This window comes from Sporisorium graminicola, chromosome SGRAM_16 (assembly GCF_005498985.1).
Source record: "Sporisorium graminicola strain CBS 10092 chromosome SGRAM_16, whole genome shotgun sequence".
Lineage (NCBI taxonomy): Eukaryota > Fungi > Basidiomycota > Ustilaginomycetes > Ustilaginales > Ustilaginaceae > Sporisorium > Sporisorium graminicola.
The window spans coordinates 509,586-532,055 of NC_043726.1; the positions used below are offsets into that span (position 1 = coordinate 509,586).

A 22,470-nucleotide genomic window follows, 5' to 3' on the forward strand; every position below is an offset into this window, starting at 1 on the left:
GCTTGGACCTGCGGGCCCATATCGCTCGCCTTGGACCTCCTCATCCCTTGGCGAAAGCCGGGAGGCATACGAGTTCTTGCCCCCCGACACTCGACAGGTGACAAGTTTGGCTTTCTTCTGCACTCAGAAAGCAGGCCAATATCCGAGAACAAGGGTTGCCGTTCGGTCGTGGCTCGGTGCCAAGCAAGAAACGAAACCAAGCTGCCTGGGCAACCAAGCGCTTAAAGCTGGATTGCATGGCAAGGGAAAGCTTTCGAATGGTAAGCAACATGTGGCCGCCTGGGCTGTTTCAGCTTTTTCTGCTAACGGCGGCGGTTCTGCCGTTGCTATTCGCCCTCGAGATACCCACTCCCCTCGTTCCGCAGGCGGGCAGCGAGCTAGATGACATCCTGCGAGCAGCACAGATGCACTTGCCACCGCTCAGCACGGATGCTGCCAACATACAGGAGTCAGCTCGATCGCTCATCACAACGACGCAAAAGGCACGCATGGCCATTGCACAAGACGTTGTCGACTCGGCACCATTTTACACGAGGCATGCGGCTGTGACACGGGCGAAAGCGCTGCAGGACGAGCTGATGGATCGGGCGCAGTCGCATCTGATAAGACAGCTAGACCAGATGCAGAGGTTGGAGGAGGTCGAGTGGAAGCTGCATCGTGGGTTCAAGGAAGGAGCGGCTGAGACGGAGCAGGGCGGCTCGAGATTCACGAGGCACACGCTACAGCCGGGGAAATGGAAAGTGGCAGAGACAGGGATGGCTCACGATACGACTCTGAAACAGAGGATCGAGTACGTGGGAGTGCGTATCAAGGAGAATGTGCGGAATATCGACCCGATGGCAGCCACGAGGCGGTGGCGGATTCGTCGGCTGATGCGCAAGCTCTCGGCACCGCCACTCTCAGTCGGCGGATCACCGTCGTCGTCGTCGTCGTCGGTGTCGTCGGATGCACCAGTGGCGTGGGATATGCGTCAGCTCAGGGCAAGACTGTCGTCGGTGACAGCGCTCAAGTCGACGCAATCGGAGTCCGCAGCGGCCGAAGCTAGAGATGCATCTGCAGCGGCCCGGGAAGAAAGCGCACCAGCGATTCAGTCGGACCTCGTCCTGCAGAGCTCACCGAAGCGGATGCAGAAACAGACAATCGGCAAAGATCGAGCGCCGACAAACAAGGAGCCGTTCAAAGCAGGTTGGGTCCAGACCTACATCAAAGCGCAAGGTGGTCGAGCGCCAGATTGGAATGTTCCGATACCGGCCATGGAGAATCCTGTCATGGTGGCTCCAGCTTGAACGAGCGAGCGTGTCTGGAAATGCGTGACATTTATCCTATGCGACGAGGCAGTTGCTATTTTTCCAAGGTTTGCAGCGGCGCGCTCAATCGCCGACTCGGAGTTTGCTGCCTTTTCCTTTTCCTTTTCTGACGAGCGGAGAGAACAGCCTTTTGTGTGGTGGGCAAAGACTGAGGAGCAGTGAGAGTGGCCTTACTCGCTGCAGCAGTTTCGAGTTTGGTAGAGGGGCGGAGTTGCTGCAGCAACGGCACGCAAATTGTTGCTGCTCGACTGCTTCTACTTTCTCTTCGGCTTGGTACAGTTCGGTAATCTTTATAGAATCGCAAGCATCTGCCCTACCTACGCTTTGATCCACCGCCCGGCGATACTTTCCAATGCCAATACCAGTGCCAGTGCCAATGCCACGTGCATGTGTCTAGTACTTGCTCAGCTGCAGCTACGCTTCTTCGCCGAGCTTTCACCGCTGGTCGATCTGTCTCGCAGACATATGCCATAACTCCGCTGATGTCAAACTTTCAGGTCATCTCCCGCCGTCTCGCCCTTGGCTTGCACTCTCCGCAGAGACCGCGGAGCAAAGCAAAGATCTTCTTGGTGCGCACAAGAGCTTGCATCTGCAGCCTTTCGGCAATCTCCAATTTGAACCCTGTGTCCACGTTGTGGTTGTGCCTGGTGCTGACTGTCTAACTTTTCACCCAAACTTTGAGCAGCTTAACCCTTGATGCATAGCAGGGTCGCTCTTCACGATAGGCTCTTCCCGCCCGCCATGCACCGCGATGCGGTTGACTTGTTGCTCATTTCTACATAGGGGTCGATCCTGATCGTCCTCCACCATCTTGCCGTTGCTTCTCGAATCCGGCCTTTCGACGCCGCGCGACTGATTGCCACCAAGATGGACAAGCACAACGACGCCACTACCACCGAAAAGGGGCATTTCTTGCCCTCGTCTTCCACGGCCAGCTATCCGCCGTCGCCAAGCTACGTCGCAGAGCAGCAGTCGGCCTGGGCTAGTTCTTCGACTCCGAGCCCCTCACTGCGTCAGCGCATGTTGAACCTGTTCGACTCGCAAGCGACGAATCGCCTGCGAGGATATGCGTTTACCCCCAGTGCGCCCGAGGAATCTGGCAAACACCTGCCACTCTACGGTCCCGAGGCCGGCAACAGCAGCAGCAGAAAAGTTCACAGGCTCTTGCACGTCGCCACCCAGAGAAAGATCTTCAGGATCATCTGTCTTCTTCTCCTGATTGGTGTGCCCTACGCCCTGTTCACCTCTTGGAGCTCAACGGCGGCTACCGTGGCAACCGGAGCCAAGCCCTACGAAAAATCGGCAGCGTCCGAAATCAAGAGCTGGTTGTACGGACACAAGTCTGCCAAGACACCAGAAAAGCCAGCACCGGTGATCAGCGATGCGAATCTCGACGACAGCCAGTGCCCCGGCGTACTCCAGGGCGGCGCAGAAGCCATTCTCTGCCACGTCGAGCTTGCGCAGCGCAAATTCGATGCCATGCTTTCCAGACAGTCCAAGACATACGAGCAGGCGGTCGCTCGCTATGTACACCAGTACAAGCGACAGCCGCCTCCGGGATTTGAGGATTGGTTCAAGTTTGCCCAGCAGAACAATGCCGCCATCATCGACGACTACGGCCAGCTGGAAAAGGATCTCGCGCCGCTGCGTCTCATTCCCGGCCACGTCTTGCGCCAACGCATCAAGAACGCGCTCGATAGCAAGGAAATTGTCATGTACAAGTGGGACTTTGTCAACGGAACGCTCAGCACCTCGGCGCCCGACGGCTGGGAGATGGTCCAGTCGTATCGAGACATCATGGCGCCCTTCTTGGACAAGCTGCCCAACTTTAGCTTGTTGCAGAACTGGGACGACAACATGAAAGTCTGCGGCCCGACCGCGCGCGAAGAGGATATCAACGAGACCAAAGTAAACGTGGTGTACAACAATGGCATCCCGAATGCGCGCGACTATCTCACCCAGAGCTGCCCGCGATACACGGGGACCGACTCGGCCGTCACCAGCGACCGCCCCTCGGTCGACATGTGCTCGCAGTTCGACGACTTGGAGAACAAACACGGCCTGGCGCACATGTACGGCGCTTGCTTCAACTCGAGCATCCCCGTCCTCTCGACGACAAGAATCTCGACCTTCCAAGATATCACCACCGCTTCTTGGTGCTACGGCGACCGGAACTATCGTCTCACCGACACCAACAGGGACGAGATCCCCTATGCGCAAAAGAAGAACGCCATCTACTGGCGTGGGAGCAATACGGGCAGCCGGTCCAACTTGCAGTTCTCGTTCCAGACCCAGCGCGCGCGTCTGGTAATGATGGCGCATCAGATGAAGCTCAAAGCCACCGAGCTGGCTGCACGTGTCCCGGGGGCGGCCGATGGAGAAGTGGCGCAGCCCAGCTTCACCCCTGCCGACTATACGCGCGTCGGCCTGCCCAATATGCCAGCGACGTTCAGCGAGGCGCAGCTGTCGGCACTCTCGAGGCTCGGCAAGGACGCGATCGACATGAACTTTGTCAGCCTGCACTACTGTGACCAGCTGCCCAAGTTCTGCGACGAGTGGAAGGCGACCATCCCGCTGGCCGCGCGCCAGCCGGTAAAGACGGCGTTCGAGAACAAGTTTGTCATGGACCTCGACGGAAACTCGATGTCCGGGCGCTTCTATCGCATGCTGGAGAGCAACAGTCTGGTGTTCAAACAGACCATCTACATCGAGTGGCACGACGACCGCATTGTGCCCTGGCTCCACTACGTGCCTGTCCACATCGGCTTCGAGGAGCTGCCGATGCTGATCGATTTCTTCGCCAACCATGCCAAGGGCCAGCAGCTGGGGCAGAGGATTGCAGACGCGTCCAAGCAGTGGGCGGGCACTGCGCTCAGGAAGATTGATCTGTCCGTGTACACGTACCGCCAGATGCTCGAGTTGGCCCACATCATCGGTCACGATTAACAAGGATCCAGCGTGTATGTATAGTAGTGTGTTCCATTCCTTGTTTCTTACCTGTCATCCGAGTCTCGACTTCACAGTGCCATTGCGATGCGTGCGTATCAAGCCCTGCATGCTGCCTATCCCAAACACGGTGATGGGCATCGTCGATCGCTTTGTGCTAGCAGAACGGACTCGGGATGCGCAACCCGCCGAGTTTGCCAGAGATGCAAAGACTCTCGATACAGTATGCGAGAGCTCGACAAAAAAAAAGAAATAGACAGGTGTCCTGCAGGGCTCGGGGCCCAGATGCGCGTCCATGCATGCTGCTCGGGCCTGCGTCAATCTCGCTTGTGCGTTGGCCAGCACATTTTTCTCTTTCTTGTCCCTTTTTTTGGGTCCAACTTTTGTGTGTGGGAAGACAAGAAACCCAAAATCAAAATTGCAACTGCCGGCGTGATGTGCACCACTGTATGTCCAAAGGATCCATTGTTCCCACGTGGCACATGTGCTGTTTGCTTTCTTGTTTTTTGTAGTTTATTATATATCCTTGTCAAATCTATGGAACGCCAGGACGTCAGGCCAGCGCAGCAGTGGAAGGACCAACAGGTGGTGGTCTATAGACGGCGGCTGCAAACAGGATACAAAGACAATAGATCCAAGTGGTGACGAGCAATGCAGCAATCAGAACGGAGGCTGATAGATCTCGGCGTACTCGATCAGGAGCCTGGCATAGTAGAGCGACACATCAATCGGGCGAAGCGTTGCGTCGGCCCAGCGCTTGGATTCGGCGGCGATCTTGGCCGCGGTGGCGGGGCCCTGAGCATGGTTGATGAAGAAGTCGAGTAGCAGCGGCAGCTCGTTGTTCTCGATGCGCAGATCCAAAGGCACGAAGTGGATCCACGGCACCAGACGGTCGTCGTGGTACTCGGACCAGACTGTCTGCTTGAACACCACCGAGTTGGACGCCAGCAGCTGGTAGTAACGGCACGACATGGATTGGCCGTCCAAGTCGAGCGCGTACTTGTGCTTGTAGACCCGGTTACGTTCCTCGGTGCCCGTGGTCACTTGGTTTGCCTGGAGCGAGGCCATCGTTGCATCATCGGCCAACACAAACATGTTCCAGGCTACATCAAACACCTTGTAGCCCAGTCGTTTCAGCGCGTCTACTACCATGTTGTCCGTGTAGTCAAACAGAGGCAACGTGTTGCCAGCAACGTGGAATGACTCCCGCGAGGGAGCAACAGTCCGGTTCGGCGCATAGATCGCGTCGAAGGGGTCCACCTCGACACCCGTCGTCAACTTGTTTGCCGCTTCACGAAGCTGTTTGACATAGCGCAGCGCACGGTGCCGATGTCCGCGCGCCCAAGTGGTCGGCGTCTGCAACTCACCTGTCGTGGTGCCGCGCCAGTAGAGCGTATCCTGCTTGTTCTCGAATGGCACCGTGTCCGGGTAGCCACGGTAGATTTCGTTACCGTAGCAGACGTTGGGCACCAAGATGTCGGCAAAGTTGGACATCTTGGACCTCGAAAGCACTGGAACCAGCTTGTTCAGTGGAATGAAGCTGCCGGGAGCCTGCAAGAAGCCGTGCAGTCCACCCAGCTCTTGGTGGTCCTCGCTGCAGTAGTCGAGCGGGGGCAGCAGCGCGTCCCAAGGCCTGTTGGGTGTCAGGTGGTTGGACGGACATGCTTTGCGCAACGCATCAGTGGGATCCATTCCCGACAAGTTGTTCGACTCGAAAGGACCAATAGAGGCTTTTGCAGAGGGATGGGGCACTCGTGGCTCTGCAAACCAGTTGAACGGTACCGAGACGTCTGGAATGATGTGCTGGACCGGTTCGAGGAGATCGATCAACGTACTAGTCGAAAGTGGACCGTAATCGGGACCAAGAGCGACAGCTTGCCCACCGATGATGCTCAGTTGTCCAAACTCGTATCCGGGCAGCTTGGCCTTTGCCTCAAGGATCCTTCTCTTGAGCTTGTCACCCACGAGCCCTGCTTGACGGAAAGCGCTGATATCCACCTCGATCTGGTCGTAGTCGTCGATGATGGTAGCATTGTGTTTGAGAGCCAGCTTGACCCACGCCTCGAAGCCGCGAGGGGGTGCACGCCGATAACGACGCTTGTAGACGAGCACGGCGTCTTGTGGAGTGCGCGACTGACGCGAGACAAGCTGCTCGGCCAGCTCGGCGGCGTGCTGCACCTTGCACGCAATTCGATGAGTGGCCGTAATGGCGCATTTGGCCATGACCTCGTCGATCGAAACCGAGGTTGGTCTGTATGCGAACGAGGATGACAAAGAGAGATACGAGGTGCTTGCTGTGTAATCGTAGCGATCGGCGCCGCTGGATAGCAGCAAGAAGAAACCTAGCAGAGCAAGACCTGCCGCCACAGTCCATTTCATCTTGCGGATGCCTGCAGCAGAGCTTGAGCTCTCCGAATGCGTTGGCAGGGCCATATCGATGGACCGTGACGGTTTGTGCGGGTATTGATGGTGTTGTTGTTGCTGCTGCTGCTGCTGCTGCTGCTGATTTTGGTGGTTGTCTTGAGAAACGACTTCCTCTTGTTTGATGTCGGGAGAGAAAGCATTGACCCTCAGCCGCGATGAGGTTGCTGTTAGGGTGGTGTCGAGACTTGCCATGGTGTCTCTGCAAAATAGCTTGACCAGATGAGTGCGGGAGAGGAAGAAGATCGAAGCACGAACGTCTAAGTCGCTCACTGATGATACTCGAACAACTGGCCACCGCGATCCAAATTGACTTTGCAACATACAAGCAAGGTGGAGGCCAATTTGTGAGTTTGCGGGAAAAATGCAAAGTGCAGACGCGGCTCTTGATTGTACCGTACTGCACTGTGCTGTACTGTATCGCATGTGTCTCTGGACTCTGTTCGGGACTGTGGTGAGAGAAGCGTGACAAGCTGCGACCAACATGCTAGTCCGCAGTCACGACGGTCTAAAGTATTTGGAGCGCGCCAGCCTGATGCGGTGATTCAATTTGCTGGTTTCTTGTTCCGTTAGTGCAGACAGGGTCGGTGTCTAAGCACGACGACAAGTCCGAGGGCAAGGGAAGGAAGGAAATGGCAGGACGGTCCAGCCGTCTGTCGCGCTGGAATCACTTTATTATAAAATTATTATTATTTAATATATACAGGATTCTTTTCGATTTGTGGCTGATTTTCTATTTTTCTTTTTTTCTTTTTTTAATTCTGATTTTGTTGTTGGCCGTGCAGCTGGGGCTGCAAGAGCGCGATATTGCTCTAGTCGGCCCCCGAGTTGCATGACAGTCGGTGAGTGGTGCATTGATCTGCAAATTACTGTACTGTACTGTACAGCCAAAAAATCACTTGTTCTGCAGATCTGGACCCTGGTTTCATGCGTTTGTGTTGGAATTTTTTGCCATCTGTTGCCGACCTGCTTCTCGCTGGCTGATCCATTCATTACTGTATCTTCTCTTGGCCTGTCTTGACTCTGCTCCGCTCCCCGTGTCGGACCGGTGCCAATCGCGCTCCGAGCTTACACACAGATAGATCAACACTTTCTCATGGCCATCTGACACGCTTGAGCCTGCTCAATTGCCTCTGTAGCTCGCTCACACGACTGGATCGGTCCATGTCGCAGTACCACGGGCGGTAACTGAATTTGAGCCGGTGTCATGCTCCCCTGCCAGCTCCGATCTCCCACCGTCTGTTCACACACCATGAATCCGGCTGTCGACCGGCTGTCGACGATCGGGGTGAAAGGAAATCGGAAAGGTGCTTACGTCCCGCTCTCTTCTTTTCCCCTTGGTTCTAGCGCCACTTTTGCACATCCAACAGCTGTATCAGAGTGTCTTAGCTTACGGTCCTGATGAACTAAAGTCTCGTCCACTGTCTCGATTTTCCCACAGCCACCACAGCAGGCCAGCATGCCCTCGGTTGTGTCTCTGAGCAAACAGATGCCGTCGACACACTGTAGAGCACTCTGGTCTGCCCCTAGTTCGATCTACCATACCTTCCAAAAAAGCAAAATGAACAGCTCAGACCATCCTGCATACTAAATTGGCTCCGTTTCTTGGCACTTCCTTCCCGTCCCCTCCTCACTGTTATCACCATCACCATCATCATCGCCGCCTTCCTACAACTCTTCTTATTCTCTCATTCTCTTCGAGCCCCCCCACCCCCGCCACCTCTTCACGATCTTCGTCGAGGCCAGCCTATCGGTTTGACGAGGAGGCGTACTTCACTTTTCTCCGTGTAGCATTCAAAACGCAGTAGACTGCGACGATCACAACTACACAATGGCTAGCGGCAGCAACTCTTTTAAACCCGCTCTTAACTCGACTGAAGAGGCGTCGAGGCCAGCTTTTTCGTCGCCACCTCCGTATCGCTCCTCACGAGAAACAAGCCCAGTGATCGAGTCTCAGGTAAAGCTCGAGACCTCGTGCATGCTGCCGCTTCCAGCATCCGAGTCGTCCTCGCGACACGGCATCAAGATGCTCGGTAAAATCGGATTTGTCCCCGGCTGGGAAGGTCTTCGAGGCTTGGCAGTCTCCCTCGTCATGGTTTCGCACGTCGTTCCTCAAAAGGAGATGCTCGGCACTCTGGGTGTCGGCGTGTTTTTCGTCCTTTCGGGCTTCCTCATCACGGGTGTGCTCATGTCGCAAATCGAAAAGCAGGAGCAAGCACAGCAGGACTCGGCCCCTGCCGCTTCGGCATCGGCAACCCAAAAGATCTCACTTCAGCGTTTCTCGTTCCTGCCAAGGTTCTACATGGATCGATTCGTTCGATTGACGCCTGCGCTCGCGCTCATGGTGGGTCTGGTGGCCAAGATCGGCCTGCGTCTCGGCGTGCCTGCTGCGGTACTCAAGGCCGACGCTTTGTCCGCTTTCTTCTACGTGCACAACATGTACCCACTCCAGCCCGAAGACAACCGACTCATGTACCCGGGGCTCTACCTCAACACATGGTCGCTTGCAGTCGAGGAGCAGTTTTATATCTTCTGGTCTCTACTCATTCCCTTTATCATGCCGCTCTCGCTGAAGCGTAGAGCCCTGGTGATGGGCTTCCTCGTCCTCGTCGGTTTCTACATCCGTGACTACAGCGGGTACGCCTTCCTGTCGGACAATATGTACGGCATCGACTACCGATATGCATACTCGGCCAACGCCTGGAAGATGTTTATCGGATGCTCGGCACGTCTTCTGCCCGTCCCCGAGATCTGCACTCGAAAGTGGGTGGGCACCGTCAGCACGCTCGGCTTCTTCGTCCTGGCTTACATGTGGGGTTACGGCCTGGCGGCAGCCGGGTTTGACTTCCGCACCTCGGGCAGCTGGCTCGAGCTGTTCACTTCGCTGCATGTGTTGCTCATTCTGCTGGGAAGCATCAACGGCAACCCGATCCTCGAGTCGAAGCTGTTCCGCTTCCCAGGCAGGATCTCGTACTCGTGGTACCTGTGGCAGTTCCCGCTGCAGGCGCTCCACGGCTGGCCTGTTAACAACTGGGGTCCTACGGGTCTTGCTTTCATGGTGTCCACGTTCACCACGTTCATGATCGAAGAACCCATCAGGAACAAGTACCACGCCTGGAAGAACCACAAGGCGGCCACACAGAGCGAGGAGGATAAGCACCACGCCCGTCGCGATGATTGAGTGATTTTTTTTCCCGTCCTTTCCGTTGGCATTTGCAGGTTGCCAGCATATTCCCTGTCTGTCTCACCGCATCGTACGGCATTGTCGCTATCTAGTTTGTTGGATCTCTCCGTTGCTTCGTTCTATTCGCTGTTCGTCGTCCTCATGAAAACACATTTCAAATTCGCTCGTCACTCGGTGCCGGACAGATAGGAGGTGCCCGTTGGTCTCTGAGTTTTCGCAGTGTGCAGGATCCCGTTTGTGTGTTGAGCCTGTTTTTGAGCGTGGCCATGAGGTCGAATCACGGACTTTCAATACTATTGACAGGATCTGATCCTGCAGATCGGCATAGACGCCATGTTGTTCGCATTGAGTGGCATTCTTGCATCATTCCCGCCTTACTTGGTCCCTCCCGTTGTGATTGAAGTCCGCGCCGAGGGGGGCGATGATAAGGGCATGCCCCGAGTAAACGCATTGGCGCTGAGTGCTTATCCCTCACCCCGGCCAAATCCAATGAGACACGCAAGAAACCCAAGAGCTCGCGGCTGGTGGCTTTTCCCAAAAGCTCTTGTCATCCCGCGCTTCTTTTTGGCCATTTCGTTTGTTTGGCTTTCCTCTTTCCCCCTCCTTTTCTTCTCGCTCCTGTCATTGTGCGTGGCTTGCTGCGTTGCAGCTTACCATGTCAGCCAACAACCACAGTTCAAAGGTGTTGCTGCTATAATGTCAGAGTTGAACGAGATTTACAGGCAGCCCGAAAAGCACGATGTGGCAGGTCGAAAGCAGGGACCAAATTGGCGGTACACTTGACTCGGACCGTTCTCAGAACGGGATAAGAATATCGGCTCGGAGTGAAACAATGGGAAAAAAAATTCATGTGTTTGCCCGCTTGCTTTGCAAGATCCGGGGGCGGGTGCTTTTCCTGATATTGCAGGCTAAGCAAGATAGATGGTAACCAAAGTCGGTTAGTGTCCAACCGGAAGCGAGGCCATAATTAAGACCGGTCTCGGAGCGGGTCTTGAAATTTACCGTCGACGATTGAGTGCTTGTGAAATTGCAACGAGGTCTGAGAGGCGGAGTTGGACAGGTCGCGTCGAGCCTCGTCTCGGCCAAGGGAACGGAAGGGCAACGCGACTCAACTGGCTTACCTGCAAGGTACGCCACATTCGTCTCCGAGGCACCACCTGGACATACAGTGCATGAGACCCGACTTCTCTGCGACGTGCATGTTGTAAGTTGCTTGGCACTCGGGAGTGGCTGGAGCTGTTGCTGCACGTACGTTGTCATTTTCAACTACCGGTCCTTGCATGCCATGCTCGATCGTCCGCTTTCATGCAATGAAAGCCGGCGAGCCAACTTTGTCGCACTACGGTGTTTTTCGCTCACACCGTGTGCTGCCAAGCCTCCCCTTTCGTTCGGGTTTCAAGATCCGCTCAGGTCCCTTTGGATAGGGTCTGTGAAAAGCAGAGGACCAGCAGGCGCTAGTTCGTTACTAGCTCGCGTTGTGGGATCAATGGTGTCTCAAACGGCCTTGGCTTGTAAAAGCAACTTTCCGCACTCCGTTGGAAATTCGAGGCCGATACCGTACTGAAACAACACGATTATAGATGCTTGTTATCTTGACTGCTCGGGCCCGTTTCGAAGGGAGAGGACGCTTCACAGATATCACTAGCAACTGAGACGGGAACAGTACGCTTTGGGATAGCAATCGCTGTCGCCGTTCGAAGTACTCTACTGTGTGAACAAGATCAGAAAAAATGAAAATAAAAATAAGAATACATTAATCGGCATTTACCCTACTGTATAATATTATTTAATTACTGTAACAAGAAATAAGCGGCTCACACTCAGGCAAGTCGACAGGGTCTCGTAGGTTTGCTTTCTGGCTCCGCTACTTCTTGACATGAATCCATACTCCTGCTCCTTGTGCTCTCCACTCCACCTCATCGTCAACCTCAGTCAAGCTTCGTCGTCTCCCTATCGTTCGCACCACAGCTCTGATCACGATTTGCAAGATATAGCTCGTGCTCGACGACAGCTTGCACACAGGCAACGTTTCCGACTGCGGGGTCAGCACAACACGCACAAGCAGCATTCCGATGGCATCGAGACTCATAGCAACTCTCGCGACGACACATAACATCAATATGCAAGCCGTCAACAACCCGAATCATGCTTCGCGCAAGTGGCTGAGCTTGTTGTTGCTCACTTTTTTCACTACAGCTACGAGCATCGTCTCACAGCGATCGAGAAGCGTCGACGCAGACAAGCGCTATTCCATCGCAGCATCCGTGTTTCTCTCCGAGCTGTTCAAGCTGTTGGTCGGCTTTACGCTAGCAGTTCTTGCGCGAGAAGATACCACACCCAAGGTCAGCGCCTCGCTGCCGCTCTTCTCGGAAAAGATAGATCAGCAGGATCAAGACGAATCTGCGACGGATTCGCCCCCCTCTTCGCCTGTAAGAGAAGCGATGGCCATGTCGTTGACTGAAAGGGTGCAGCAAGCTTGGAACGACATTTACTGCCCATCGGCTTGGATGATGGGGGTCCCCGCGCTGGTCTACGTTATTCAAAATATGCTCCAGCTGGCAGCCAACTCGTACCTGAGCTCGGTGACGTACCAAGGCTTGTCGCAGCTCAAGCTGGTCACTGCCGCCATCATTAGTGTGGCTCTCTTCGGCAAGACGCTCTCGGCGCGGCAATGGACGTGCTTACCTATCCTGCTCGTGGGCGTCATGTTTCTGACCCAGAAGACGGTATCACACCAAGACGTGGCAGATGCAGTGGCGTCGCTGACCGAGAAGGAGCCAGGGCCGGATTCGCCCTTCTCGCATCCTCGCACGGGTGTGGACAAGTCGTCGGCATCGGCACTCATGGCCAAGGCCATGCTGGTCGCGGCTCAGTACGCAAACGCATCGCTGGCGATCGGAATCTCGTGCGTGCTGCTCGCTTGCATCTGCGGAAGCTTTGCTGGCGTCTACATCGAGACAAAGCTCAAGTCGAGCATGTCGGTCTCGCTCTCGGTTCGCAACGCTCAGCTGGCGTCGTTTGCGCTGCTCACAGTGGGCGCGGCCGTGGTGCTGGAAGCATTCAGCAAACAACAGTGGGCGCCGCTCGAAAATTTTTCGACATTGGCGTGGTCCACGGTGCTTCTGCGCGGAGCCAGTGGCTACGTTGTCTCGGCCACATTGCGATATGCCGACACAATTATGAAGGGCTTCGCCACAAGCCTGGCCATCTGCACGACGATTGCCTTTGAGAGCATTTTGAGCTCTCACGCCCCTTCATTGTATCAGCTGGTGGGCTGTGCGCTGGTCCTGTTCAGCACGTACAGCTATGTTCGTGCCGGTGCGGAGTCCAAGTCGTAGCCGCGGCACTCAACCACACACGCCCATCTCTGTACCGCATTAACGATTGTTGCTGTCCTTATCGTGTCATCCTCTTCCTTCGCATCCGCATTTGTACTTCTGCCCGCATGCATCCATTCTCGGACCAATCCAAGTTCTACTGCATTGTTGATAAGGAAGACAGACAAATTCGGGTTTGCACGCAAGAAAGGTTTCAGCTCGAGCTTGCAAGGTGGGAACCGCATCGGTACTTCTGCGGTCGATCGACGGGAGAATTCTCTCCAGCAGGCTTTGCTGAGGCAACAGATGCTCGGACCGTGTTGCCGATTGGACGCATGGCCAGTTACTCTGGGACGAGACAAAATGATTGATAGCAACACAGACCTCGCGGGGCAACCCTTAGTTGAAGCAGTAAGTGTTGCACTTCATTGGCAGAACTAAACAAGTGTTGCACTACTGTAATTTTTGGTTTTTGGGGTTTTTTTTTGTTTTCCTCTTTGCTGTACTGTATCTCATGTGAATTACTATATCTGAGACTGTGCTGGCCTCCAGTCAGGAACCCTAACTCGGCGACTCAAGCCAGGTTCGTGGTTCATCAGGCTCGAGGAGTGGGACCTGCTCTGGATACCACCGCGCTGCATTCCGAAACCTCGCTGTGTAGCTGAGATTCCGTGTTTTTTTTTTTTCTTTCTTTCTTTCTTTCTTTCTTTTTTTTTTTTTCTTTCTTTTTTTCTTTTCTTTTTTTTTTCCTCTCTCTCTTTTTCCTTTTTTTCTATATTAATTTTTCACTCCCGGTGCCAAGCCCGTGTGCGGTGCCTGGGGAATCAACTGAACGCGACTTTGAGGCCGAGCCGCTCGCGAGCTCGTCTCGTCGCCTGTTTTCACCTGACAGATAGAGTAACACAGATCTTCACACACCAAGTAAGGCACCAGACGCAGCCAAGCCACATTCTTGTCGGAGCCCAGTCCAGTCACCATGACCTCTCGTCCAGTCCGCCGTGGCCAAGGCCTGGCTGCTGAACGACGCCGCCTCCAGCAGGAGCAGGAGCGGGATGAGTACCAACACCCAAACCAACTACGCTACCAACACCACCTCCAATACCGCCGACACCAACATCAGCTTCATCATCGACGAAAGTCAACCCTGACATCGGTTATTGGCACTGCACGCACCACCTCTCCTGCACGCATGCGCTTCCCACAAGGCGCACGCACGCTTCGTATCAAGTTCGTGCTCCTGGCACTGCCGGCTTCGATCGTGCTCATCTTTCTCACCTCGGTCTTCTACCGTCGTGACCTTCACTCGCAGCGTGTGTTCACGCATTCCAAGAGCAACGACGTTCTCCCCACGTCGAAATGGACGGGCGAGCAGCAAGACCGACGTGAACAGTGCTGGGCGCAGTGGGTCAGCACTGGCACTGTGTGCAAGGGTCCACCCAACTTCTGGTCACCCCAAGACCGTTTGGACCTGGTATGGATGTGGAACAATGCGAGTCTGACCTCGTCGCCGTCTTCGCTGCAAAGCAAAGACTCAAGCAGGACTGTTTCGGACCTGCTCCGCTATTCTTTTCGATCAGCACAGCGATACATGCAATCTGGCTTTGGCACCGTCACTCTACTGACACCGGATGTTCCGATCGCACCCAGCACAGACTCGGCAGCAGCATGTACGCACGCTTATACCGATTCTCAAGGACTCGCGAACTCGGGTCAGCGTCCCTGTTGGCTCAGCACGGCCGACCCGGTGTATGAACCGCCGTCGCTTCTGCACCACCGCCAGGTCGCCTGCGCAGACGAGAGCGGTCTGGCCAAGCACCGCTGTGCAGATGCCGCGTCGAGCGTCGCTGCATCTGCGTCCGCATCCGACTCGCTGCTGCTTGCTGCCGTGGCACCCGAGCTATCCGACGTCCGCCTGGCCATTTCACCACATCACATCTTTGCAGCTCCCGTGTCGGCGAGCGACTTTTGGACGCCATTGTACGGCCCCGTCTTCCGTCTGGGCTCCAGTGCAGAAACCGACGAGATTCCCATCGCGAACGCCGATGCTGTCGGCACACTTGCTGAGGATGCTCCTATCATCCGTGCCAACGCGCTTCTCAATCAGAGGTTCGGAGAACGTCCGAGAAGAAAGCTTCTGGATCTGCCTCAGCCCATTTCGAAAACGGTTGTTGCAGAATTGCAACAGACGTGGCCGAACCAGCTCGACCTATCCTCCTCGCACGATCTCGGAACGCTGCACGCTCACTACACAGCAGAGAGGTACCGCGAAGCACTCTTGTGGTCGTTCCTCGTTGCAAAGCATGACCGCGATGCGGACGGAGTCTACTCGACGCAGGAAGCTACAGCTTTGCTTCGAGATCTTGGCGCGGCCGACATGCGCAATCCTTCGTTCCCTGTCGTCCATTTGCCGATGCGGAGCTCGCTGGAAAGTTCGACCGTGGCACTTCACCTGAAACACGCAAGTCTCACGGCGCGCTTGTCACACCAGTTCTTGCAGAGCTCGATTGACGGATCTGCATTTTATGTTCCGCGGTCGTCATCCGAGTCATCTCTCGGGGGCGGCAACGTTGGTTCGGATGCGGATGCAGCAGACGCAACGCAGACGCAGAAGACCGAGGCCTGCAAGCTCGAAATGGTCTGCGTCCAGTCGCTGTTGATGGCCAATGGAAGCACTGTCAAGCCCAGCGTGTCCGAGTTGTTTTCGCAGGTTACCTACCGATTGCCCTCGTGCGGCGACTGCATGGTTCTGCATCTGGTGGGCAAATCGGGCCTCCAAGGTCTCTCTGCATTCTTACCAGACGACGAGCTGGTCATGCCACCGCTTGCGGCCTTGCCCTCGCCACCGACGTTCGAAAAGGTCGATGTCTCGATCAAGCCTGCATCCGGCAGCACTGAAAAGAAGCGCTTGGATGTCGTGACTGGATTGCTATCGCGCTACATGCACTCGATCATCCTCGAAGAGACGTTCGTCACGCCAGCCATGACGAATCGCTCGGCTACTGCAGAGAGCCTATCCACGCTTGAATTTTTCGACAATTCGTCGGCGTTCGGCTTCAGGCAGCACGGCTCGCCCTCGCCGACACCCCGAGCAGAAGACACGTGGATCTGGGTCAAGTATGTACGCGCCTGGCTGTCGGTGCGATACCCTCTCGTAATGCGTTTCGAGTCACACACCTCCGAGCTCTAGTCGATGCGTTGACTTGCATTGTAACAAATACAGTACGTACTGTTCTGTAGATTTAGGGATATCCACGTTGGGTTTTCAGGATAAAGGCATTAGAGTTATTCATACAGGAATGGTTCTGAGGTGTGGTCATGATGCAGAGGGCTGCGCGGCGTTGATCTGTCGAAGCGGGTCTGCTGCAGTGTACACTGGCAGGTGCTCCGAGAGGTCTGGACAAATGGCCTCGGTGCGAGCTAGTGTCACGGGCCAGCAGTACTCGAACAAGCGCAGCTCATTTGACGCGTCGAAAAAGCTGACGGCGAGGAAAAGTTGGTGAGAGGTGTGAATGGCTGAGCTGGAACCAGCGAGGGTTGTTGTTTGTAGTTCCGCTTGGTCGGGGATGCGGAATTCTGTTTGGTACGAGTCGGTTCTGGTGCTTGTGGTGTTCGCCTTTGGCCCCGGAGTCGCCGATGCCGTTGTTGATGGTGCGGGGCGTGAAGCGGTGTTTAAATTTGCGGGCGCGCCGAACGTGGGAAGCTTCAACAGAAATCGTGGTTTTTGCTGGCTCTTTGACGCTTTGGAAAGCGAGCTTGAACGCCAGCAAATGGTGCTGTCTTGACTCAGATGTACTTCGACGTTGGCGATGCGGCTGGCTCTCGGTGGATCTTCGGGCAGGCTTAGGTGCACGGTGGTGCTGGCGCCAATGATGCAAGGCGAGCGTGGAGCAGTGGAGATGCACACTGGACCCAACCCTTCGATCGAGACATGCTTGATGTTAGAGTGGTAGCCGTCACCTTCGGGTTCAGCTGCAACTGCCTGCACCACGGTGAGGCCGACGGAGTCCGTCAGCGTGGTAACGCGTAGCAAGGATGCCAACCTTGAATGGCTATAGACGGCTGGTACCGTCTTTGCACGCACGCAGACTTTGTACCTCACCTTTGCATCAGGTAGCTGAACGCTAGGCGGCATGTGGTCAGGACAGACGATCTCGGCTCGAAAGCTGTACGTTTTTCCCGGAAGAAGGGAAAGAGGTTGGGACGGAAGAGGAACTGTAACGCGGAGGTCGATGGGCTGGCTCTGCTGAAAGCCTCCGTTGTTGTGTACCAGCGACTCGTACGCCTTGAGACGGGCAGTGAGGGAGGTGAGAACGTGGGTTGCTTGCTCGTACGCAGGCACAGTGAGAGTGATGAGTGCTCTGAGAACAGAGTCGGAAGAGGTAGACGAGGTAGACATCGAAGCATGCGTGGAGCTAAGCGAAGAGAGGGGTGCGCCAACTGGGCTCGATTCAGCGTTGACGGTGGTTGCATCGTAGCTTGGAGGTTCATCGTTCAAATGTTGCCTGTGCAAATGACTGGAGCTTGGCATGACCATCACGGGCGTCGGTAGCGTCACTGTGAGCTTCATTGTGGAGGAAGTCTTAGTACGAGAAGAAGGAGGGACTGCGTAGATGGGTCAGGCGGCTGAGCAAGCACTGACAGACAGGCACGCTTTTGTACCTTTTGATAAGAGGAGCAGAACGATGTCGTTTGCTATACAATTGCTATGTGTGTGCAGACCCTTGACCATTCATCGAGACAATCGAGCAAGCGCAACGGCAAGAACAACACATGATCTCCAGCAAGGAAGTTTCCGACGCATACGAGACGGAGTAAAGATGGTGTGTTGGCACATCAAGGGGCACCTTTTAACCCTGCAGGTAACTTAACGGCAGAAACGCCCGGCGTGAAACCCAATGTTGCGTAACGGGCGCTCATCGCAGACAGATTGCAAGGGTGATGCCCTTTCAGCAGGACAAGGATGTACGGTGCTCTCGAGCAATGTGACTTGAACCGAGGCTTGGCCGCAGCGGTTGCCTGCTTTATTCGACCCGTTGACCATTGCCAAAGGCCGTGTTCCTGTTTTCCGATTTTTCCGGTCACCTTACTGTACTTGGCATTCGCTGGCTTACCATCTGGAGAATGGGAAAGGAAACTGAGTGGCCGCAGATGGCGACATGTGAATAAGTGGACGGGCACTTTCTTTGTTCCGCTTCGTTCCCAAGGGGCTTCAGGCACGGGCGGATGAACAGGCGGGCGGGAGAGCGGACAAGCAAGTGAGGGGTGGATTGGATTAACTGAACTCATCCACTCCGCCGTTTGGGGCGATTATTTTGCCTATCGCACCACCGACGTGCACGCCTTGGTCTATTTCTCCCATCTTCACACCCGCCTCGGTCATCGCATCAACATATTTGTACTGTATTCATCCTGTCCGTTGCCCTGGGAACGAGCTGGTAAACACTCAAAGGCCGTGCCTGGATCTGGGGTAGTTACCTTTTCAGCTGCCATCTTCCAAGCAGTAGGCGATCCGATCACTTGTCGTACGGTTGCGAATGCTCTTCGAGACAATCGTTCACGATATCCTGATCGTTTCTCTGACTTCCCGCCGCCGTCTATTTTTCAAGTGGATTCGATCCGTTCGCCAGATGAGCGCGATCGAGCTCAGTGACCGTCTGTGTGTGTGCGCGTTTCGCGTGGTTCTCGACAAGTTTCTCCGACACATTTCCCGATATTTCCGATGGCTCGGCAGCAGTCTGATCTTCTCCACACCAACACACGAGCCTGGTTTCATAGCTTGGACCCTGCGTTGGATTTTGGCAGACTGACAGCTGAGACAACAAACAGCACGCGGCGCGAGACAAATTACCTGCTTTTTTCTCCTTCCTCTTCTAGAAATCAACGCGATCGGGTGCTCCGTCGACCTCAAGCATGAATTAAAGAGACGAGCGCGGAAACAGCTTGCCTCTGACGCACCACACCTCTCTGTCACTCACACTCTCGAGGCTTGAGTCGGAGCAAGCAGTCAGCAAAGCCATGACCGGTACGTAGCTGTGATCTTGAGCGCAAACCTGGCGGTCAAAACTGACACGGAACGCTTTCATCTGCCCCTTGCCTTCCTTCCTCCTACAGTTGAGCCCATCAGCTCCAATATCCGCAGAGCCACCGCTTCGGATGCTGCCGAGATTGCATCTCTCGGGGGCAGCGTATTCTTTGAGTCGTTTGCCCACTCGATGCCTGCCCAAGACATGGACGACTACCTCAAGACGTCGTACAGCACACAACGCATAGAGAGCGAAATCCAAGATCACCAATCCCATCTCTTCTACGTCGCTCGCGATGACATCACCAAAGAGCTACTTGGCTTCGTCCAGCTCAATCGCTCCTCTCAAGAGCCGTGTCTCAAGATCAAGCCGCCAAACACCATCGAGCTGCAGCGCATCTATACACACTCGAAAGCACAGGGACGAGGCGTTGGGTCGCAGCTCATGGGAAAGGCGCTCAGCTATGCTGTCGAGCAAGGATACAAAGCCATCTGGCTGGGCGTGTGGGAAGACAATCTGAAGGCACAAAAATTCTACTTGCAGACGCATGGCTTTGAAAAGGTGGGCCACCACGACTTCACCATGGGCAGCTGTGTGCAGACCGACTGGATCCTGGAACGCTTCCTGTAGCTAGGCTGAACCCATCTTTAATATATCACATAGATCCGGCATCTGTATCGTTGTCCTCTTGCGTCAGGCCGAGCATGTGTGATTGACCCTGCATATGATCTGCGACTGCTTTCCACAAAGACGCTTTCCTTCCCTCAAATTCTCCAGAGACTGCGAAAAGCCACGTCGGAAAATCCGCCGACTTTGGAGCCGGACTGCCCGACGTCGCTGATTCGGCAGACTGGTTGCTTGACAGTGCTGAGTTGTTAGCGACCCCATCACGCGGCAATTTCACCCACGCGACCATCAGCGGCAACAAGGTGTCGATCCTGATCGTTGCGTTCGTCAGGAGATTGGCATCGTCAGTCTCATCCGGGCTCGCATCGAACGCAAGCTTGACACCTCTAGAACGAGTACAAGACTTCGCAGAGAGCGGATCCAGTCTCCGCCCCTGTCGCTGACCACATCGTCGTCTCAACGCCGGGATGCAGGCAGCCTTTTTCACACAGAGCCTTCCGCAACACGCAATATTGTCGTGCCAGCGCAACAGAGCATGCTGCCCACATTTGACAGTCACTTGCCTCGCGATCTTGACGAACAGCTCATGCAAACCAGCCGTTGAGAACAGGGAGAAGACATGTACGATTGGTGGTCTTGACTCGTCTCCAGTTTGCACCCCTCCAACTTGGCGACTGACCTCACACAGATAAGCACAGCTATAGATCACCACACTTAGAATGCACGATGGCACCCTGTACTTTGGTACAGATCATCTTACGGTCCGGCGTGATCACGAATGCGGACGTGGACCGGTAGCTTGTGGTTACGCAGCACGACAAACGCGTCCACCAGTCCATCCTGGAACTTTTGCGCGTCGTACTTATCCGCGGGCACGAAATCGAATCTCCTCACCAGGTTGGCGAGCACGAGGCGCAGCTCCATGTAAGCCAGTGCCTTTCCCACGCACCAAGTCTTGCCGAGCGAAAACGGGATAAAGGCTGCCTTGTTGAACCGCACTTCCTTGTCTGGACGGAGCCACCGCTCGGGCCGGAACTTGAGGGGCTCGGGCGAGAAATTGCGGGCGTCTCGTTGGATCGACCAGATGGGCAGCGTGACCACCGTGTCAGCTGGGATCACGATTTTGCTTCCATTGACTTCGACGATGGCAGGAGAACGGCTCTCACGCTGCAGGCCGCCAGGAACGGGAGGGAAGATTCGGAGCGATTCGTTGATGACGGCATTGAGCAGGGGGCACGTCTTATCGTCCATCCGAGCAACGTTGGTGAGCAAGGAGGGGTCATCGCCGAACACGTCCAGCAGCTCTTGACGCAGGTCAGCTAGGATCTGGGGGCTTTCCATCAGGAAGAACGTGGCAATGCCCAACGTCGTCGAGGAAGTGTCGCTTCCAGCGCCGACAATGAGTCGTGCATCCGATACTGCCTCTGCATCCTTGCGCTTGCTGGTCCTGCTCGTTGCAGTCTCGCTGACGTCGTGGAGGAGTTGTCCCATAATGTCTGGCTTCGCCTCCTTGCGCGCCTTTCGCTCCACGACCACCTGGTTCATGTACTTGTCAAACTCGGCCATCGGGTTGGGCAGCAGTCCGAGGATCTCGACGAGGTAAGGCAAATTGCCAACGAGCTGCATGAATGTCATTAAAGCTTGGAATGCTTGAATCATGGGCGTCAGCTGGCCGTGGTGGAGCAGGCCAAAATCTGCACCAAAGCCAGCCTGCGACATGACGTCGAAAGCGTAGAAGGAGGAGTAGTCGTCGATGTTGATCGTTTCTTTGCGTCGCGCACGTCCTTCTAGCTGGTCGATCATGATTTCCAGGACTTCAATCAGGATGGGCTCATAGCTCTTGAGCGCCTTCGCAGAGAAGGCAACTTCCCAGACCTTGCGGCGAGCGGCGTGGTCCGACTCGTTCAGTAGCGCATGCAAATTCCTCGGAACGTGGGGACTCCTCGAGCCTGCCGAAGCTGCGTACCACGGGCCACGCCAAAAGGAGCTCTTCGCGCCCATGATGGGCACAATCGCGGAAGGCGCATTGATCGAGAGTTCGCGAGGGCCCGTCCTCACCACATCTCCGTACTTCTGATGCGCCGCTTCTACCGTTCTAGCGCGAAGACCCTTCCTGTCGACGGAGATGAACGCGAACTTGGACAGGGCCCACCACTTGGGACCTGGGCAGTGTCGAAGTCGGTGGAACAGGAGACGGTATGCACCGATGCTTGCCAAGACTCCCAAGGTGTACACGGTCAGATCGAGATAGGCAGGCTTGAGGGCGTCCAGGAAGGCTGAAATACCTTCGACATGTACCCGAAGGCAAACGTCGATGCTGAAGAGGACAAAGGTGAGCAAGGCAAGCTGAAAAGGCCATAGCTCGATGCGACGGAAGACGAGGTGATGTGATGCGACGGACAAGATGCCGAGCCACACAAAACGTGGTGCTAGACCCAGCATGGCGATGCGACACGCGGTTGTTGGACAGGGACAGTTGGGCAAAGACAAGCTGGTGGAAGAGGAAGCTAAAAGAAGACCTGGTGCTGACCTGGATGAGCAGGACTTGATTCGTCTAGTAGACTGTCGAGAAGCGCTTTATAGCTTGCGAACAATCAGCTTAGGACAGGCTCCTCCCACGTCAAAGGTGAGGACGTTGAGTACAG

At 55.3% G+C, this 22,470-nt stretch overlaps 9 protein-coding genes across 9 annotated transcripts; 6 read left to right on the forward strand and 3 right to left on the reverse strand.

The window, feature by feature from the left end:
• Positions 1-257: 257 nt before the first annotated feature.
• Positions 258-1,286, forward strand: EX895_002791 (uncharacterized protein; the record flags this gene model as incomplete). The annotated part of the gene is made up of 2 exons (XM_029883389.1): positions 258-260; positions 342-1,286. The coding sequence occupies 2 exons, from the start codon at positions 258-260 to the stop codon at positions 1,284-1,286; spliced, it is 948 nt and encodes a 315-aa protein (XP_029740424.1).
• Positions 1,287-2,327: 1,041 nt separating this feature from the next.
• EX895_002792 (uncharacterized protein) lies at positions 2,328-4,253 on the forward strand (the record flags this gene model as incomplete). The annotated part of the gene is made up of 1 exon (XM_029883390.1): positions 2,328-4,253. The coding sequence occupies one exon, from the start codon at positions 2,328-2,330 to the stop codon at positions 4,251-4,253; it is 1,926 nt and encodes a 641-aa protein (XP_029740425.1).
• Positions 4,254-4,913: 660 nt separating this feature from the next.
• EX895_002793 (uncharacterized protein) lies at positions 4,914-6,869 on the reverse strand (the record flags this gene model as incomplete). Its single annotated transcript, XM_029883391.1, has 1 exon — positions 4,914-6,869. One exon carries the CDS (start codon positions 6,867-6,869, stop codon positions 4,914-4,916), a length of 1,956 nt encoding a protein of 651 aa, XP_029740426.1.
• Positions 6,870-8,505: 1,636 nt separating this feature from the next.
• Positions 8,506-9,855, forward strand: EX895_002794 (uncharacterized protein; the record flags this gene model as incomplete). The annotated part of the gene is made up of 1 exon (XM_029883392.1): positions 8,506-9,855. One exon carries the CDS (start codon positions 8,506-8,508, stop codon positions 9,853-9,855), a length of 1,350 nt encoding a protein of 449 aa, XP_029740427.1.
• A 2,123-nt stretch (positions 9,856-11,978) lies between these two features.
• On the forward strand, positions 11,979-13,196 carry EX895_002795 (uncharacterized protein; the record flags this gene model as incomplete). The annotated part of the gene is made up of 1 exon (XM_029883393.1): positions 11,979-13,196. The coding sequence occupies one exon, from the start codon at positions 11,979-11,981 to the stop codon at positions 13,194-13,196; it is 1,218 nt and encodes a 405-aa protein (XP_029740428.1).
• Positions 13,197-14,151: 955 nt separating this feature from the next.
• Positions 14,152-16,362, forward strand: EX895_002796 (uncharacterized protein; the record flags this gene model as incomplete). The annotated part of the gene is made up of 1 exon (XM_029883394.1): positions 14,152-16,362. The coding sequence occupies one exon, from the start codon at positions 14,152-14,154 to the stop codon at positions 16,360-16,362; it is 2,211 nt and encodes a 736-aa protein (XP_029740429.1).
• A 126-nt stretch (positions 16,363-16,488) lies between these two features.
• Positions 16,489-17,742, reverse strand: EX895_002797 (uncharacterized protein; the record flags this gene model as incomplete). The annotated part of the gene is made up of 1 exon (XM_029883395.1): positions 16,489-17,742. The coding sequence occupies one exon, from the start codon at positions 17,740-17,742 to the stop codon at positions 16,489-16,491; it is 1,254 nt and encodes a 417-aa protein (XP_029740430.1).
• Positions 17,743-19,190: 1,448 nt separating this feature from the next.
• On the forward strand, positions 19,191-19,828 carry EX895_002798 (uncharacterized protein; the record flags this gene model as incomplete). Its single annotated transcript, XM_029883396.1, has 2 exons — positions 19,191-19,197; positions 19,287-19,828. The coding sequence occupies 2 exons, from the start codon at positions 19,191-19,193 to the stop codon at positions 19,826-19,828; spliced, it is 549 nt and encodes a 182-aa protein (XP_029740431.1).
• Positions 19,829-20,581: 753 nt separating this feature from the next.
• On the reverse strand, positions 20,582-22,267 carry EX895_002799 (uncharacterized protein; the record flags this gene model as incomplete). The annotated part of the gene is made up of 1 exon (XM_029883397.1): positions 20,582-22,267. One exon carries the CDS (start codon positions 22,265-22,267, stop codon positions 20,582-20,584), a length of 1,686 nt encoding a protein of 561 aa, XP_029740432.1.
• Between the last annotated feature and the right edge of the window lie 203 nt (positions 22,268-22,470).